General features: G+C 34.2%; 3 protein-coding genes across 3 annotated transcripts; 1 reads left to right on the forward strand and 2 right to left on the reverse strand.

Annotated features, from left to right (window-relative positions):
• Positions 1–2,321: 2,321 nt before the first annotated feature.
• Positions 2,322–4,192, reverse strand: LOC118045485 (cytochrome P450 94C1). Its single transcript, XM_035054137.2, has one exon. The coding sequence runs from the start codon at positions 4,017–4,019 to the stop codon at positions 2,490–2,492; it is 1,530 nt and encodes a 509-aa protein (XP_034910028.1). The 5' UTR covers positions 4,020–4,192; the 3' UTR covers positions 2,322–2,489.
• A 9,717-nt stretch (positions 4,193–13,909) lies between these two features.
• On the forward strand, positions 13,910–16,293 carry LOC118045553 (subtilisin-like protease SBT4.15). The gene is given in 9 exon segments (XM_073411261.1): positions 13,910–13,996; positions 14,085–14,176; positions 14,269–14,366; positions 14,467–14,788; positions 15,130–15,259; positions 15,261–15,525; positions 15,528–15,634; positions 15,806–15,868; positions 15,991–16,293. Coding segments are annotated over 9 exon segments (1,467 nt in total).
• A 370-nt stretch (positions 16,294–16,663) lies between these two features.
• On the reverse strand, positions 16,664–18,316 carry LOC118045486 (uncharacterized). The gene is made up of 2 exons (XM_035054138.2): positions 17,764–18,316; positions 16,664–17,566 (listed from the first exon to the last, which is right to left on the reverse strand). Exons 1-2 carry the CDS (start codon positions 18,296–18,298, stop codon positions 16,791–16,793), a joined length of 1,311 nt encoding a protein of 436 aa, XP_034910029.1. The 5' UTR covers positions 18,299–18,316; the 3' UTR covers positions 16,664–16,790.
• Between the last annotated feature and the right edge of the window lie 601 nt (positions 18,317–18,917).

An 18,917-nucleotide genomic window follows, 5' to 3' on the forward strand; every position in this document is an offset into this window, starting at 1 on the left:
GATTATATATACATCAACTTACTTGATGGTAAATTAATCTATATTAATAAAAAAAATTGTTGTTTTTTTATTAAAAAAAATCATTAAGTGGACAAGTTCATTCAACACGGGTTTTTAATTAAGTTAATTCACAAATGATCTTTTCATACCTTTCTCGAGTCAAATTTAATAACACCCTTTCCAAAAGAATAAAGATCGAAGTAGAACCCTTTCTAAAAAACGAAGATAAAAAATTCCAAGCAGCCACTACAAGATTTAACAGTTTTACCGACGGAATTTTTTCGTCGGCGTAAGACACATATTCCATCGGTAATTAATTTACCGATGAAATCACGGACGGATAATTTCCGTCGGTGAATCTTTTGTCAGTAATTTTTTATCCGTCGGTAATATTTACTGGCGGAACAGATGCGTCGGTAAAATTTTTTTTATTACCGACAGAAATTTCCGTCGGTAATTATTTAAAAACATTTTAAAAAAATTCATTTTATAAAATTATAAAATAATTAAATTAACATAAATCAACATTGTATAATATATACTCAAAATACTTGGAAAAAAGAATAAGAAAATCAACTCAAACAAATTTGCAACAAATAAATAAAACAAAAAAATTAATTCAACTAAAAAAATTCATATGAAAAAAATGAAGTTGCAATTGCTAAAAATTTAAAAATCCTATAAATAAATCAACTAAAAATTGATCTCATATGAAAAAAAAATAAAAAATCTCATAACAACATTTATACAATTATTAAGAACAAAATCAATTAAAATTAAATAAAAAACAAACATAGTGAAAAATCATGAAAAAAAAAAAAAGATCTTACCTTAATATACTTGCAAGTGAAGCTAAGGAAAAAAAAATTCGTGAAGCATATTAATTAAAAAAAACTAAGAGGATAAAAGAAGAAAGAAGAAGAAGACATACCCGAGCATGGAGGAAAAGAGAAGGAGATGAGGAGAGAAAAGAAGAGAAAGAAATAGATATTGATGTTTTTTACATATAGTGAAGAAGAAGAAGAAGAAGAAGAAGAAGTAGACATAGAAGAAGAAGAAGAAAGAAGAAGTAGTAGAAGAGGAAAAAGAAATAATGAGTCTGTCTCTTGTGAAATAAGCGGATTCAGGTTTTTTATTGGGACGCGTTACCGACGGATTTACCAACGGATAATTGAATATTAATATTTTTTAATTATTTCGTCGGTAATTTCGTCGGTAATATTTAATTTAAATTTTCAATTTCATAAAAAGTTTTCAGAAACCGCCAAAAATTACCGATGATTTTTCAATCCGTCGGTGATTCCGTCTGTAATATTTAAATGAAAATTTTAAATCAATTGAATTTTTTCAGAAAACCGCCAAAACACGCCGACGAATTTTCAATCCGTCGGTGATTTTGTCCGTAAAGTAAAATAATTAACAGTGCAATTTAAAGATGAACAGTTCTGGAGCTCTCTGTAAAATACCGACGGAATTTTTCCATCGGTAATTCACTTTGTAATCGACATGATGAACAATGTTCACAGTTTACCAACGGATTTACCGACAGAAAAATTCTGTCGGTAATTCCGTTGGTAAAAAATGACACATCATCTTTTTTTTTTGCTTTGTTTTAAATTTTTTTTCCCATGGTAATTCCCTCGGTATATACCGAGGGAATCTTTCCATCGGTACAATTCCTCAGAAATTTACCGACGGAAATATTCTCTCGATATTTTCGTTTGTATTTATTGAATTTCTTCTAGTGAGCACACATCAACCTAATTAAATTAAAAACAAGAATCAATTTAGTGATTCCCCACGTCGGATTCCATTAATTAAAGAATAACAAAGACTGCATTATGGTTACGTAAAGCAACCACAACTTTGGATAGCAATGTCAGAGCATCAATATTGGACCAGCTTATGGATACGATACTCCTAAACCACTCAAGTGCTTGGAACATGTTAGACGAGGCCAAAAATTAAGCATGTAAATATGCTTTGGCCTCGAGAATCTGATATTAAAAATTGTAAATCATGGGGCGGAATCAACCACCTTATCCATGGTTTTACGAGCAATTTGTTGAAGCCTTAATTCTCCTTTCGCTTCCAATCAAGAGGAGCTAGCTTCATCGTGTGGCAATGCTTGGAATTGGATAATCTATCTCTTCAGGGGGGGGGGGGGGAGTACAAGATAGCAGTTGACAGTTTCTTTAACTCATCGGGAAAGGTTGCAGAGGGAGGACTGTGTCAGTTTATTTATGAGAAGTCACATAAACTGGTCTAATTAGATTGTTACTTCAGACAAACAATAGCAGAGGAAAAGTACCATAGACTAGTTAAAAAGGAGAGTAGACATAACATTCCATATATACTTGCATAAAGAAAGAAGGAAAGAAAGAAGAAAAGTGAACATCTAATTGAGCTAATATGTACAGCATTTCAAGGTCATGTGCGATGACCAATAGCCACCAAAAGGGCACATGCGCCTATTTGACCCATTAAAATCATATCAGTCTGCCAATAACCTCGAAGGGAAAATTGTTAGGCAGCTGATGTGTTTTCAGGCTTCCCCTTTCTTGAATCACAACCGGTAAGCCACCTCTAACGGTGGCTGTAAGACCCGGGCTGAACCTTGGTACTTGATTCGGATCCACAACCCGGGTGTTAAACCCTCGGATTATAGCAAGCGCAACAGCTTTCATCTCCACTAGGGCCATTTCCTTGCCCAAGCAAATCCTAACCCCAGCATGGAAAACAGTATACTTAAAAGGGTTTGCGGGCACAAAAACTCCATTCTTTAACCATCTTTCAGGCTTGAATTCGAGACAATCCGGTCCCCAAATCTGCTCCATTCGACCCATTGCATATTGATGATATGTTACCCTAGTCCCTTTAGGCACAAATGTACCGTCAGGAAGTATATCATCCTCTTGAGAAAACTTAGAATCGAATTGTACTGGTGGGTACAGTCTCAGACTTTCATGAACTGCAGCATTTAGGCAGTGCATTTCACGCATTTCTTGAAAGCTAGGAAGGTCTTGATTCAACCCCATGACCTTTTCTGTCTCCGCTCGAATTGCTGACTCTACTTCTGGACGTTGTGATAATAACCAGAAGAAACTGGTTAGGCCTGAAGCAACAGTGTCGCGACCAGCTAAGAGAAAGCTTATAACAATGTCTCGGAGATACTTCTCATCAGTTATGGACGTCATGAATCTTGATAGCAAATCATTGTTCTTAGAGAAGCCTGCTTTTCGCCTTTCATTTATCATTCCCTCAGCTAACTCATTCACCTTCTTGATTGCTTCTTTAAGTTCCTTTTCCGAGCCTATGCTTAGTAGCCTCTTGATCTTCCAGACTATTGGTGATGGCGCCAGGGCTCGCTCAGCAGATAACTTTGACGCGGTATCAAAAGCTGCCGCAAATTTACAAGCAGGCAAAGATAACTCGAGGCATCCGGGGTCTAACCCAAATGAGAATTTGCAAATGTTATCAAAAGAAAATCTTCTGAACACATCTTGCAAATCCAAAACTCGTTGTTCATCAGCAACTGATGACAAGAGAGGAAGTAGCCTGCTACGAATCTCACACATTATGAGATCAAAAGCATGCATTCTTATGGAAACACTCCCTAATTCCAAGCTTGCCATTTTCCTCTGAAACTTCCAATGATCACCATCAACATTAAAAATACCTCTACCCAAAAGATCACCCAAGAGTGCAGAGAAAGGTTTCCCTTTTGGGTAGTTCTCAAATTTCGTCTTCAGCATGTGCTCAACATTTTCAGGATTGGCAGTGATGATGTTGCCAAGAACATGGACATGAATTGTACCAGTTTTTGATTTTCTGAGAAGGTGAGTGTACCAATCGCAAAGATTAGCAAAATCTTTGGTCCAGCTTGAAGAAAGATAGGTCTTGCAAACATCACAATTACACCATGGTTTCAGCCTCAAAACATAGATCAAGAAAGAAAACAAAGAGAACAAGATGGTAAAACCAAAGAAAAGAAAACTAAAAGCAGCTAAAAAATCCATTCAAGAAACCAAGAAAAACAAAGAGAGTGTGTTCTCAGAGGAGTATAGGAAGGCAAGAGCTGGAAGCTGTAGGGCAAATGAAATGGAAGGGCGGTATATGTAGCAAGATTTCCACTGCTGTCTATCTTGAAAATGAAATGGTGGGTCGCTAACTTGCTCTTTGCTATCCTATCCAATTGTGACTTTGTTGCTAGCTAGCTTTCAGCTATCGAGGCCTTGGAAAGTGTAGAAAGTTGCAAAAGTCCGTCAATCAAATCAAAGGTATAGAAAGTTGTGGCATCAATTTGCATGAATAACGCGTGCGCTAAAGATCGCTGTGTGCTCGACACGTACTGTTGAGGAAAATACATTCAACCACGTGCTCTCTATTTTTTCTTTTTCTTTTTCTTTTTTTTCCCTTGTCTTTTGGCAGTTGTCTTGTGCCTTTTCGTTTTTTTCTTGGTATGGAGAATTTCTTTTTTCTTCTCATGTCGGTTGGGTTGTGTGCGGAACCGCCAGTTGATTGCTTATGTATTCCATACTTTCATGTTATCAAAACCATTTTAATATTTAAGGAGAGGTTTTCTTTTTTATAAGATTAGGGTATTTTGAAGAAGACAGCTCTAATATTTAGGAATTCAATCGTGTTAGCGATGAAATGTTTTTCAGTTTTATTAACAGAACATAAATAACGTTGTTGTTTTACCGTTTGATCTCATCTTGAGTGCTTTTACAGTGGACCGTTACAGTGTGCTCCCAAAACTGTCCTTGGCTTATCTGTTGTTCAAGGCTGGTTGGCAGGGGTAGTTTCGGGTTTTGGTTTCTTTCTTTCTATGAGACTTTGTTTTCGGAGACATTCCATTTCTGTCTTTTAAGGGGGCTTTGATGTAATTTTACTTGTGATAAAGGGAGATTTTAGATTGTTAAATGTAAAAATTTTATGGATGGATTAAATCTATTCCAATTAGATTATATAAATGATTTATTAAATATAATTATAGACTAACAAAATAAGTATTTAAATATTTTTTAAATACTTGAATAACATTTTAAAAATATAATGACTTAAAAAAATAAAAAGGACAAAATATTTGAGTAAAACGTGTTCTCAAGGTATTTTAATAATTTTCACAAAGATTTGTAGCAGCAGTTGGGTTATTGTTATTTTCTCTGTCAATCCCAAAAAGAATTATCTTAATTGATTACGTCAAGATGGAGTTAAGGGTTCTTCTTATAACAATGTGATTGTGGCAAACGGAGCTTCAAAGTTTGACCAATATTTAATATGAAATTAAGAGCGTGATTGAGAAAAGTTATATAAAGGAGAAAAAAAATACATTAAACATTTCTGTTTTTTATTATTTTTTTCATGGTCAAGTGGTCCCTTGTAAGGGTACAGTGAATTTATCGGAAGATCAAATTTTTTATTATCTTGCCGTCACTGTTTGCCAGCTGTAATCACTACTCATACGCTAATAATAACATTAAATCAAGTATTATATACCAGTAATTAATATATATATATATATATATATATATATATATATATATATATATATATATATATAAAAACCCCCACAGTTGATGGTATTGAAACACTCGTGTAACACGACCACCAAAGGTGTTGGATCATGTTTTTTTTAATAAAAGAAATAACCATTCCTAAATTTATGCGTGTCAACCCATATTAGCAATTGATTACATTTCCATCTCCAATAATAAATATAATTAACTAGCAATCACTAAAACATTTTATTTATAAAAATTATTCCGGTGCTTTAGGCTGAGAAGGAATCAATTTTCTGATTTCTTGCATGTAGAGCCAGTTCTATTATTCTTGTTAATTTAACTATTGCTGTTTGTATTTTATTTTTAAAAAGATTTATTTTTTTATTTTAAATTATTTTTTTTATTTGTTATTTTTAGATATTTTAATACTGATATCAAAAATAATTTTTTTAAAATAAAAAAAATATTATTTTAATATATTTTTAAATAAAAAATAACATTCTTCAAAACATAACCATTCAGCGCTATAAGTCGTCCTGTGAGACTTTTAGCACTTCAAAAAAAATTAAGAACACGTTTCTCTGACTTGGCCATGCGCCCAGCAAAAGCTAGCTGCTTGCATGCGCTTGCAAGGGAAGGCACATTAAATAAAAATCTGCCGTTGAATTAAATTTTAGAACATTAAAAAAGATCGCTGCTAGCTGTACCTAAGGAATTGAAAATCTTGCATCGATCGAGGCATGTATCTGGCCCAAAAATCAATTCGGATAGTATTTATTAGAAACCTTCGTTTTGGAGAAATCTTGACTTGTAGTTTTCTTAGACAGTGGCAGTATACAATTTTGTTATGTCAGTATTCATCTGTAGGTTTTTAGCTATATTATATTATATTAATTAAGAGCCAACACTACATATGTGCCATTAACAATAAATAAAATAATCGTAATTAGAATAGTTTTTACAGACACCATCAATCCAACGTCCGGATTTCAAGTTTTAACTAAATTGTTAGAATTAATTTTTTTTAAAAAATTAAAATAATATTATTTTAATAAAAAAAAATTAGTGTGTTACAATCGGGTTTTTGATCGAATTGTTGGGTCTCACTTGGTTTTTTCTTTCCTTGTTTTTTCTTCAACCCGTCTAGTTCCAGCCCCAGGTCGGTCGGGTCCAACCCAGAATCCCCGGTCGACCCGCTGAGCCGGGTCGGGTTTCAAAACTATAGTAATTAACTTATTTCTTTTTTCATTTCAATAATGCTTTTTTTATTTTTTTAGTTATTTTTTTTAATATTTTTAGATATTTTGATATGCTGATATTGTCAAAATAATTTTTTAAAATTAAAAACATATTATTTTAATATATTTTTAAATAAAAAATACTTTGAAAAACAATATTTACTGTATTTTTAAATAATTTTTAAAATTATAGCTGTGATGGTAGTGGCGAGATGATTATGTTGATAGCAAAATTATAAGATGATTATGTTGATAGCAAAATTACGAGTTAGAGGTGTTTTTTATAAAATATTTTTTTTAATTTTCATGGAATAAGAGTGAAAACTTTTCTTGAAACAAAATAATTTCTACTGGCCAGTTTTTCAGTACTCATCAAACATTTCCTTTCACTTTAACAATAATTAAGCTTTCACACACCGATTCTAAATTTCTTTTTTATTGTTTTTTAAACAAACTATTTATATCTAAATTGATGCATTCATAAAAAAAAAAAAAAAAAAAAACTACAATATAATAATGCAAATGCCCTCGCATTCGCTTCAGCACCCCCAATCCTCCTGTATAAAATTTAACATGCTTAAATTTAATCCCTAGATTGTCTGATTTTAGACAATAATTATGAAGTAAAATTTTAACACGCAACTATAGACAACACCTCGTGCACGAGACAGTATCTCCTTTTGTCTCTACTGTCAAGGTTCCGGCTGTCAATACTCAACATGTAATGCATTGCGCGCAATAGAAGAAAATTTTAGAGATCTAACATAGCTCCGGTGCCTTGAATCTTTCGTGTTTTTTCCATCTTCATGATTAAGATTCAGTACTTTACTTACTTAATTGATCACTTCGTGCAAGATTTTCCACGTCGGCGGCAGACGGCATGTCGGTACATATTCAAGAATGGTGGATCACGTGAAGACAAACTAAAACCTCCTCTGTCGTTATATATGTTTCGTCTCGTTTTGAACCAAGTTTCGAAGCTATTTTAATGAAAAAACTTCCTTTGCATGGTTCCAATTTCCAATTGAGAGCCACGTCTAACCTTTCATTTAATCATACCTGCAAGTGGTTCAAGGCAGATTGATTTTTGATAGTTCAAAGGGATCTGCAAGTGCCCTCCCCCAGACCCACATGGAGCGTGCATACATGTGAAGTTTCGAAGCATCCAAATGGCTGCTGGTTCTGCCAACTAGGGATGGGAAGAATTAAAAGGGAGGCTTGTAATCCATGAATTAGTAACAAATAAATAAATATTTATAAAAATAATAGCTAATAAATAAATTAATTAAGATAATAATAAATATGATAGTATATAACAATACACGGTTAGTACTACTTAATTATATGTATTTGTTATAATATTTTTTTTGTTTCATACTGAAATATTAAATAACCATTTTAACCTAAAATGGTATAGAATGTGAGTGAAGTTTCAGAAATACTTAGAGATCATATGGGAAAGTCGTGATACAACCCGAATTTCAAAAAATCAAAAGAATAAAAAGTATGTTTTTGCTACTTTTTATAGTGTCGAGGGACTAAAATCTTTCTTTAATGGGACATGATAATCTAGTTCATTGCTCATTGATCTACGGTAGTGAAAGATTCCTACAGGTTCTTGGTTTGGAGGGAAATTCTTATTTTAAAAAAGTTTCATTTTGAAAGTTTCAAAATCTCTATTTTTTTTTTCATGAAAAGACTAATTCTTTTAACACGCAAGAATATGCATAACCCGAGCTAGGAGAAGGAGTTTGTTCCTGAAAACTCAAGTGTGCAGTAAGTTTTACTACAAAAACTAACACACACAATCACCCATAAATGTTATTCCTTCGTTTTATAGCTAGCAGATTCTTTTTTCCGCGGTGACTTGATAGAAAACTTTGCGATGCTAAAGTTATAATCTTTTACTTACTCGAGATTTTTTAACTCCCTCTCCCTCTCTCTTTATATACATACCTATCTTTCTCCTATGCTGTAAATATACAATTTAAACATCATAACTAAGATTTATTTTTGCTTAGCTAGACAATAGATTGCACCTTACAATATAGCAATTAATACTGTGTATATTTTAGTTAATCTGCACCAGCTAGAAAAAAAGTTGGTTTATAAGCATAAAAATAGTTGGTTCATGAGTGTTTGGTGATCTTTTCAAGATAATGTTTTGGAATTGCAATCTTGCTCTAAAAAACACGGGTTTGAAAATTCCATCCCAAAGAAAAATCTATACGGGGGAGATATCACTATGCTTCTTTTTCCTCTTGTTGACAATGACAAAAGTAAATGGAAGGTAACAATCAATCCTACGAGACATGAAAGAGGAGGCAAACTGACGTGCCATTTGTTGTTCCACATGTTTCCCACGTTTTAAATGTGCTAGAAACATATACGTGCCAGACAAACAACCAACGGTTTCCACAAAACTCAAAAGGCAACATTTCAATCATCTAGAATTTAGACCGAGTGTAAAAGTTGATGGACCCCACAAATTACGGACACCTTGTTTTCCGCTTGAAAACGATAAGCATTTGATGCTGAAGTCACCATTAGCTGCTGTCCACTCGTTAAATCTATCCTCGCTAAATCTCTGATCTGTAGCTGTAAAGCCTGCAAGGCCCGACGGGCTTCATGAAACCTGATCCATGTGAGGTTTGGACCAGTTTAAATTAAAATAAAATAAACCAAGTTGATTGAAAATTTAATTTAATTTAATTTTTTTATTTTAAATTAATATTTTTTTAATGTTTTTAAATTATTTTGATGTACTGATTTTAAAAATATATTTTTTTTAAAATATTATTTTAATATATTTCAAGTAAAAAATACTTTAAAAAATAACCGTAACAACACTTTCAAATAGATTTTTAACCTTAATTGTTAATTTATTAATTTTAATATAATACAATTAACTTTGTTAAACGCATAACCATAAAGGGTTTTATAACTATGCAGCAAACCAAGAAGTTGCTTGATGTCGTCTTGTTTTTTTTTTATAATTTACTTTGGTGTTGTGCTCTGACATGGTGTAATTTTTTTATTGTTTATTTTTCTAATTCAATAATAAATATATCTATTCTTTAAGTGTTGATACTGGAATTTAAATCCAAAAGGTTAAGAAATAAAACAGGCTTTTTAAATGATTGAATCAAGCCAACATCTACAAGAATACACATTCCGAAAAATATAATATTTTTAAAACTTACAATCGGAAAATAAATAATAATTACAACTCTTCTATCCGATAAGAATAGACTAAAATAAAATATCCACCCTTGTTATAAAATTTTATAAAATAAAGATTAATTTCTTGGAGCGCGATGGCAGAGTCGCTATATGTTTTGGACCACTAAACAACACGTGAACACTTCCGTCGACAATGTCCGCGTTGATGTTTTCAGACCGGGCTACACGTGATTCGTGTAATTCCATGTATCGGGCCTTAATTGGATTGATGCGTTTTCTTGGCTTGTTAATTCCTATATAAAAAAAAAAAAATCACGTGCCTCCACTGAAACTACTTGGAAACAATAGACGTAAAAAAAAAAATGTTGTTACTTTTTTCTAGCTGATTTTATTATACACGCGCGCGCGTATCCATATCCAGCAGTTATAATTTCATCACCCTAAGATTTCAAGCTAATTCATTCTAGAAAATTTTATAATATCTATGGAATAATGTACTTATAAAATAATATCCTGATAGTTATTCCATAGATTCTTTTTTAAAAAGAGAAAAAACAATAAAAAAATAAAATCTAACCCATTAAAAATAATAAAAATATATTAATCCGTTTATATATATATATATATATATATATATATATATTATATATATATATATATATATATATTTTAAAAGAAAAAACAATCTTTTCTCTGGTGTATGATCGATCAACGTTGATAACACCCGACTGAATTGAAGTGATTCCAGCATGGAAAAGGATTGAAAGGAGACGTGATAGAGTAGAGGAGAAATCAACAAAATAGTCTTTGCGCTTTTCTAAGTCTCTCAATCGTACCATCATTGTAAGTTCATGCTTTCCCATAACTCACAGTTGGCCATGGCAAATCATTTTTTTTTTATTTTTTTTTGGCACTACTGAAAAGCAGTCCAGACATTGACAGCAACCTTTTTTCGAGTGGCTACTTGAGAGTTTGGATAGCAAAATATTGACATTATCGACAATTGTTGTGTGGGAACTGTAACATGCTTGCAGTAACAGGAAACATCGCATTCAAGGTCGTGGACCGCCATGTACATGAGCAAGACCTCAAGGTTCAGTTGTCCTAAGAACTGGCCAAGTAAGGTGATCCATTGGTCCGCTGGTTCACTGTGGCTCAACTATGGCGTGATTTGTATCTGATGAATTCAGATTTTAAAAAGTTGCGCCGGAGCTAGCTACAGTAGAAAAGGAGAAGGAAAAGGAGAAGAAGAAGAAGATCCCGGACGGGGAGGAATAGGCAGGGGATCGGAACTGGCATAGCCAATAATTTTTGTAGAGGGGCCAGTATACAAAAATAAAATATGTTTTTTAGAGAACGATAGACATACTAAAATAAAACTATACACGTACAGGAATTATAATGTCGTAATTTGGATATCAAGTGTTAATTAAATTATAATCGGTACACTCAATCTGAAAACTGGCTTGTAAAAAAATTTACAAGTAATTAAATTATCATATTAATTTATAAATTACCAAATTAACCTATATCAATTATTTTTATTAAAATAAAATTATTTTATTTTATTTTTTTTAGTGTTGACTCATTCAAGTTTGACTTAATCAACTACGTCATTAAAAACTAGATTAAATCAATCATTTTTTTTATATTAAATCAATGTTTTATCCAATTAAATTAAACGCTCATCTTGCATCGTGCTCCCAATTCTTGATTCCATAAATAAATCAATCTACCAAGTTAAATCAAGTTAAAGAGCTATGATGTTAGCTCTTGGAAAGAAAGAAATTCAACCCGAATATCCAAACATGGCAAGGCATGTAAATTAGCATGTCGGCATTCCAATTCACCATCCCCCATGCTCGTCAAAACTAGAGAAATGGTCACTCACAAGAACAACCTAATCCAAGATCACCTTGCGAGGAGTTGAAGGGCCAGTTTCAAGCTAGCATCTCGACCATTTCCTTCACAAGGCTATATATATATATATATATATATATATATATATATATATATATATATATATATATATAGTAGCGGTGTCAATGGTGGCATTCCCTTCCTACAGAGGACATTATACAGTGACTACGCCTTCATTCACGCTCAGGTGTTTGGCATTGTGATGAAAAAGTACTTTTTAAAAAATTTAATTTTTTTTTTTTACTTTAAGTTAATATGTTTTTAATGTTTTCGAACTATTTTGATGTGTTGATCTCAAAAATAATTTTTAAAAATATTATTGACATGTTTTTCTAAGTGAAAAGCACTTTGAAAAGTAACATAACTACACTTCCAAACACGCATTAAGATTTTGTTTTTTATTCTCTAGACATGTTGAAGGTGATTTCTAGCAGGCAGACAGCTTGCTGCTGGTGGTTCAGTTGGATAATATTACGGCTACCAATGTAAAACATGGAGATTAAACATGTCATCGGAATTGCAAGATAAATAGCAAAAACAATTTGTAAAATATTGCTTGGCACCTAGCTCCTGCCTTCTTGTCCCGGCTAGCCTAACATGGAAATATCTCTTCCTATGATCACCGGACAACAGATGGCCCATAAACAATAACCAGTTAAATATGACCTGGTCAAAACAATGAGATAATTCAAGCCTATAATTTATTTTAATATAAGAATGTCAAACCACAGCTAATATCAGATTAATACATTAATTTAAATTTTGGGTGTTTGGGATTGAGGTACAAAGTGTTTTAAAAATAAATTTTTAGATAAATATATATCAAAATATTTTTTTTTATATGGGCACAAGAAACCCCATTAGAAAATACTAAAACAGTATTGATGTAATATATATTTTTTAAAAAAGTAGTTTTATAAAATGCAGTGAAGTTTGACTGCGGCCCTTATAATTAATTGCCGTTTTACAAGTGAATACTCTTTTTTTAATTGGGGGTTTTAGGACCCAGTGATATTTTTCTTTAAGATTTTTTTCTCTCCAAAATAATCCGGCTTCTTTGATTTCTATGAACAGCTGTCTCTATTGCTATCGTGTTGTGTGCCATATATATATATAGCTTCGAGAAATCTGATGAATTGACGTATTCTAACGAGGAGAATTAAGCTTTATGTTAGAAATTTATGGCCCAGTCAACTTTATTTATTGACAATTGTGCACTGATGTGGTCACGTAGAACATTTTCTCTTGCACCAATCAAATAAAAAAAAAATTTATAAATGTGTATCACGAATTTGATGTCCATGAAAAATCTGTAACATGAATTCAGGGACTTTTTGTTACAAAAATGAATGCAAAGAATATATTATTATTTTAAAAAAATGAATGCACCAGGTAAATGTGGGTGTGCCTTTAAAATCATATGAAGAAAAATTTAGTCTTGATTAATGTGTAAATTGATACTTAAAAAAATACTCTTATAATCAACTCAAAAAAAATTTGAAGATTTTTCTTTTAATTGTATTTTTATAGCTATATATTTTTTATTTTTGTTGCGAAGAGAGTAGGGAAAATCTGGGATTTAATTCTTAATAAATTTATTTTTTTAGTCAAAATAGTGCATGAATGGTTGAATTTATCGTATCAAAATTGGGATAAATTCAACTTTTATACGGTCTCATGATGTGAAAAGAAAAAGGATGACCAGTCTCAAGCCCAAGCATACTTAAATATAGACATCCATGAAAAAAGCCGAGTTAGAACCTTCAGGGCTTTAATTTCTGCACCATTTTCAGAAAGCCCAACCCATATTAGGGCTTGGCCCAGACCCCATTTCTTTCTAGTTGGGTTTTAATCACAGTTAATAGTGATCCGTTTCTACTTCGATTAATTACAGTGCGATGATACAACTCCTTCACACAAGCTCCACTTGGCTCGGAGGATACAACTCAGTTGTTGGTAGAGCTGTGTTCTTGCAACTGTGTTGTTGCCATTAAATTATAACCTTGTTCCATGCATAAATAGCAAGAAAGAAGACACAACTATGCATGGAACTTTCAAACAATGGAGAAACAAACAATCTTTATCTTCAGTGTCTTGCTTCTAGCTACATTGTCATTGAGTCATGGGTCCAAAGACAAGGAAAGAAAGGTTGTATCTGGATTTTTTTCAATATTTAAAGTACTTGGATTATTTATTATTGTTAACAATAAGAAATTTTGTTGGTTTTGATCACTAGGCTTACATTGTCTACATGGGAAATGCACCTAACACTCACCACATTTCTACTGCTGATCGTCATCATGGTTTTCTCTCATCAGCTCTCGGAGAGTAAGTGAGACAGTTGAGCTGAGAATATCTTTTTCGTAAAAAATTATGCATATATGTTTTTATGTATTTCACCTTGTTCTTGTTCTTTTCAGTGAGGATGTAGCTCGACGGATTAGAATACACAGCTATGGAAAGAGTTTTGATGCATTCGCAGCGCATCTATTGCCAGAGGAAGCTGAGAGATTAAAACGTCTTGAAACCATAAAATTTGTAATGAAATAAATTAACTTCTGTGAAGATTTATTTATTAATTTATATACATATAAACTTCTTTTTTTTGTAATTTACAGGGGATAAAAACGTGGTCTCAGTGTTTTTAAGTACCAAGAGAAAGCTTCTCACCACAAGATCACGGGATTTTATAGGAATGCCTCTTTCAGTAGAAAGAAAACCTCAAGTGGAGAGTAGCATTGTTGTTGGTGTTTTCTTTTTATACTTGGCTGAACGTCTGATCTTTCCCTTTTAGTTGGTGCTAGAGGGAAGTAACTTATGGTGATTATCCTCAGGAGTTTATATTGATGCCCCAAGCTTTGATGACAAAGGTTTTGGGCCACTTTCATCATCATCGAAGGGTGCTTGCCAAAAAGGAAACAACTTCACTGGCTGCAACAAGTAGATTTTTCCATCTTCATTAATGTTTTAATTACTAATCTGAAATAGAGGCATCAAAATCACCAAGATCTAGGTAGCATTTGGTTTATTGGATTCGGTGCACAGCATGGGACAGATAAAAAGCAAATTTTGCCCCTTCCATGCCTAGATTCTGTCCCATTTCTGTCGACATTGGACCGATTAGTCTCAATGTGAGTTCTATTTGCTCAACAAACAAACATAAGCTAGAGATCAGATATGACTTTCTCTGAAAATCCTAGGTGAACAACCAATCTCTCCTTTTTAATCTTTTCCGATGACTAATTTCCCTGTATTTTTTACACTGTGATGCCCGCCTACAGCAAGGTAATAGGCGCGAGGTCATACGACTTAGAAAACAGACGTCCTGATGAAAACACCCCAGTTGATGACGAAGGCCGTGGCAGCCATACTTCCTCCACAGTAGCTGGCATCTCGGTTGAGGGTGCAAGCCCTGTATGGCCTGGGCCAAGGCACTGCTCGAGGTGGGGTTCCGTCATCCCGGCTTGCAATCTATCAAGTGTGCTACGAAGATGGGTGTAGTGACATGGACATAATGGCTGCATTTGACGATGCTATCCAGGATGGTGTTCATATGATATCATTGTCAGTCGGTGGGCCAGTTTCAGATTACTTCAACGATGCGATTGCGATCGGATCATTTCATGCAATGAAGAAAGGGATCCTGACTAGTTTTGCGGCAGGGAATGAAGGCCAGCTTTACCTTCAGTAGGAAATGTGGCTCCTTGGATTTTAACTGTTGGTGCTAGTGGCATGGATAGGCAGTTCAGGACTCCTCTTACCATTGGAAATAGCATTAAGACTTCTGTAAGTCTCTCTAGATCATCACATGATGATTTCTATTTCAATTTGGCACTGACAGACATATACTACAGGATGATAAATAAACGTGGCTCGACATTTAATTTCCTTATGTTTTCCGTCAATTTTTTTAATGTCAATCGATTGTACTACTGATATGATTGGCTGCAATAACAGGGAATTTCTGTCAACACCTTCACACCAAAAGCAAGGATGTACCCTCTTACCAGCGCAGCACATGCAAGGCGAGCTACTCTAGAACAATACTAAGCATTGTCACAGGAGATCAAAATACAAACTGTTCGAGTATTTCTCCCTTTGGTGGTCATGATGCTTTAAACTATCCGTCCATGAATGTTCAGGTTGAAAATCCTCACTCTAGCACCACAGCTGCTTTCATACGGACAGTAACAAACGTAGGACCTGAAAAATCTACCTACAAGGCAGTGGTGAAGGCACCAAAGGATGTCAAGGTCACTGTAACTCCTGATACATTGGTCTTCAATAAGGTTAATGAAAAGAAAATTTTCAAGGTGAAGGTACAAGGGCCACCAATGGAGGATACCCTTGTTTTGTCAGCTTCACTAGAATGGATTGACTCAAACAATCATAAGGTGAAGAGTCTTATTGTTATTTCTAACATGGTGCTTCCCATTGGGATATAGCTCGCTAGCTAGATGCAGGAATTTATTTTTTTAAATTAGTTTTGCTTCTATGATTATTATGGGAAAATAAAGCATACTTTCTATTTTCTTTAGGTTTGTCTAGTACAGGCATAAATTCCTTGTGTTTTGTAGAGCATGCACCAAGTGCAATCAAAGCCTCTTTATGAATTTTTGTAGCCTTTTTTCTTGTTTGATTTTACTTACAAACATTTAAATAGAATAGTGCAAGAATTGTTGCTCTGCAATTATGATTTATGGAATATTTTTTTATACTTCGGAGAGAAGGGATTTGAACCTGGATATGCTGAGCCCTTGAACACTAGGCCAACGCTCCATTAACACAAACGATTATTGAATCATATTAGTGAAGCAAGAAAATATTCATGATTACAAACTGGAACCAGCCTGACCTATTCTAGTATAGATCTGACCTTATTATAAATTTAATATAGAACTGCTTGTTATAGCTTTCTGCCAGATTCAGAGAGAGATTAATTTTATCTCTTGCAGACAACTCCACGACCATCGATTCCACTAGCACACTGTAAGTTGGCAAACTCGAAATTCTCAGAAGAATTGCCACTAGGTTGCAGACCACTAAATCGAGCAACAGCACAGTCTGTAGCAAAAATATTTGAAGATGCAAATTCCTTTTCGCCGCCCAAAACAGGCATGAGAACCCCCATCTTCACCCTACTCACATAGCTGCTACCATATGTCTGGCCTAGAACACCATTTACATCTCCACTCAATTTGTAGAACTTGAAGCTCAAATCAAGATGTGCAAAGCAATTCTCTGAGGAAATGCCATAGTTGTGAATTTTTGAATCTTTCTGTGTAATAGGCACCACGGCTGCCTTGATCTTGAAATTGTCTTCCGCTTCGATGACTACAGCATTTGCGTCACTAGACCTTGTGATGGTCACACTTGGTGATATTTCTGCCTTCCACTTCATGCCTTCCCCATCAGGGAGGTATATGGGCTCTCCATCTAAGGCTAACGAAAGGCGGTCGACGGAGTCATCCCATGTAGCTGTCTTTTGAGCACCGATGAAGAGTTTATGGGTGCCAAAGAGAATGCCTAGAGATTGCACCCAAGTGAAGTCCCTCGTCAACTTTTCGTTGCGGCGACCGATGAAGTGAGCATTGATGTGTAAGTTAGAATCAGCAACTATGCAAAAGTCTTGGTCTTTTTTCCCATGGAAGTAGAAGGTGATTCCATCTCCACCGATGAATCGCGGGTCTTGGCACACAGCACCTGGCCGGTCACAGTCTGTTCGCAACAAGGAAAAACTACATCAATATACAATGCTCATTAAACATAAAATGTTCTGCAGACAACTTACTTAGTTTTCATGATACTGATAGGAAAAATATTCTCTGCAGATGTATAGATAAATTAATGAAGAAAAATAAAAGATAATATTTACTGAGATTAGGACTTTGATGGAAGGAGTTAGAGAAACATACTGCAAACAGCCTTGCAAATGGTACAATCAACCTCACATTGATGGGGGCAGGCACTAGGACAGGTGTACTCCTGACCATAGCAGGTGGCATAGTTCCTGTTTCTGCACCTTGCTCTCTTTGGAGCTGATTCACTTGAATCTGGTGGTGGTGGAGGATTTTGAGTAGGGGGGGTAGTAGTTGCAGGAGGTGGAGTGCTTGATGAAGGTGTAGTGGGGGGTGGGCTCCAAGGTGTGGTACTAGTAGGAGGAGGAGGTGGTGGAGTGGAAATGGTGGGAGGAGGGGTGGAGGTTGTTGGAGGTGGGCTCAGAGAAGGTGGTGGAGATTTAGATGGCTGTGAGCAAACAGGGGTGCATGTAGCACAATCCACATAACAGTCACGAGGACACTCTGGTGGGCAATAGAGGTTTTTAGTTTTGAAACATACAGGGTAGTTCTTCTTGTCACGGCACTTTTTTGCCTTCTTTGGCTTCTGAGGAGCTGCCTCAGCCACAATGGCTAGGAAAATTACGAGTAAACATATGGATAATCGAGCCATAGCTTGATCCTTTGGTTATGTAATTTGTTTAATCAAGTATTGTGATAGAGGTTCTTGACGTAGAGCTCCTTTTATACTGATTTTTAGAAGGCAATTGCAAGTTATGTACCCTCAATTTCTAGCATAAAAAACTTGGTATACTGCCTCCCTACTTCAAGTCTTTTTTACTTTAATTATTATTTGGTTCTCTCTCACATGCAGGGCAGGTCTAAATTCAGAAGTCAGCCTCAAAATATTAGATCTCTCTTCAAAATATTAAGCAATCATCCTCAAATTAACCTGGCTCTGCTGTCAATTCTTCTACTTTTCTTTTCTTTTCTTCTTGGTGAATATTTCTTGAAATTTATATACTAGCAACATGAATAAAAATATCCAGGTTGCATTCGTGTTCTGAGCAGGGGTGGGGCTAGGAAAGTTTTTTAGGGGTGTCGAGATCAGAAAAAAAAATTAATTTTTTGGAAAAATATTAATGTTTTCTTTTCTTTCAGGATAAATGCCCTTGCCAGTCTCCACTCCTGATTCTAAAATAAAAAAGATAAACATAGAATAAATAAAAATGTATTTAATCGAAGTAATAGAGATAAAAATATAAAATAAAAATACCTCTAGAATAATTTTG

Source organism: Populus alba, chromosome 9 (assembly GCF_005239225.2).
Source record: "Populus alba chromosome 9, ASM523922v2, whole genome shotgun sequence".
NCBI lineage: Eukaryota > Viridiplantae > Streptophyta > Magnoliopsida > Malpighiales > Salicaceae > Populus > Populus alba.

Bases quoted from the DNA above. Each gene is read 5' to 3' on its own strand.
- LOC118045485 (XM_035054137.2), bottom strand. From the start codon at position 4,019: ATGGATTTTTTAGCTGCTTTTAGTTTTCTTTTCTTTGGTTTTACCATC.
- LOC118045486 (XM_035054138.2), bottom strand. From the start codon at position 18,298: ATGGCTCGATTATCCATATGTTTACTCGTAATTTTCCTAGCCATTGTG. The intron at 17,567-17,763 runs GTATGTTTCTCT...TGTTGCGAACAG, and splicing joins CATTTGCAAGGCTGTTTGCA to ACTGTGACCGGCCAGGTGCT.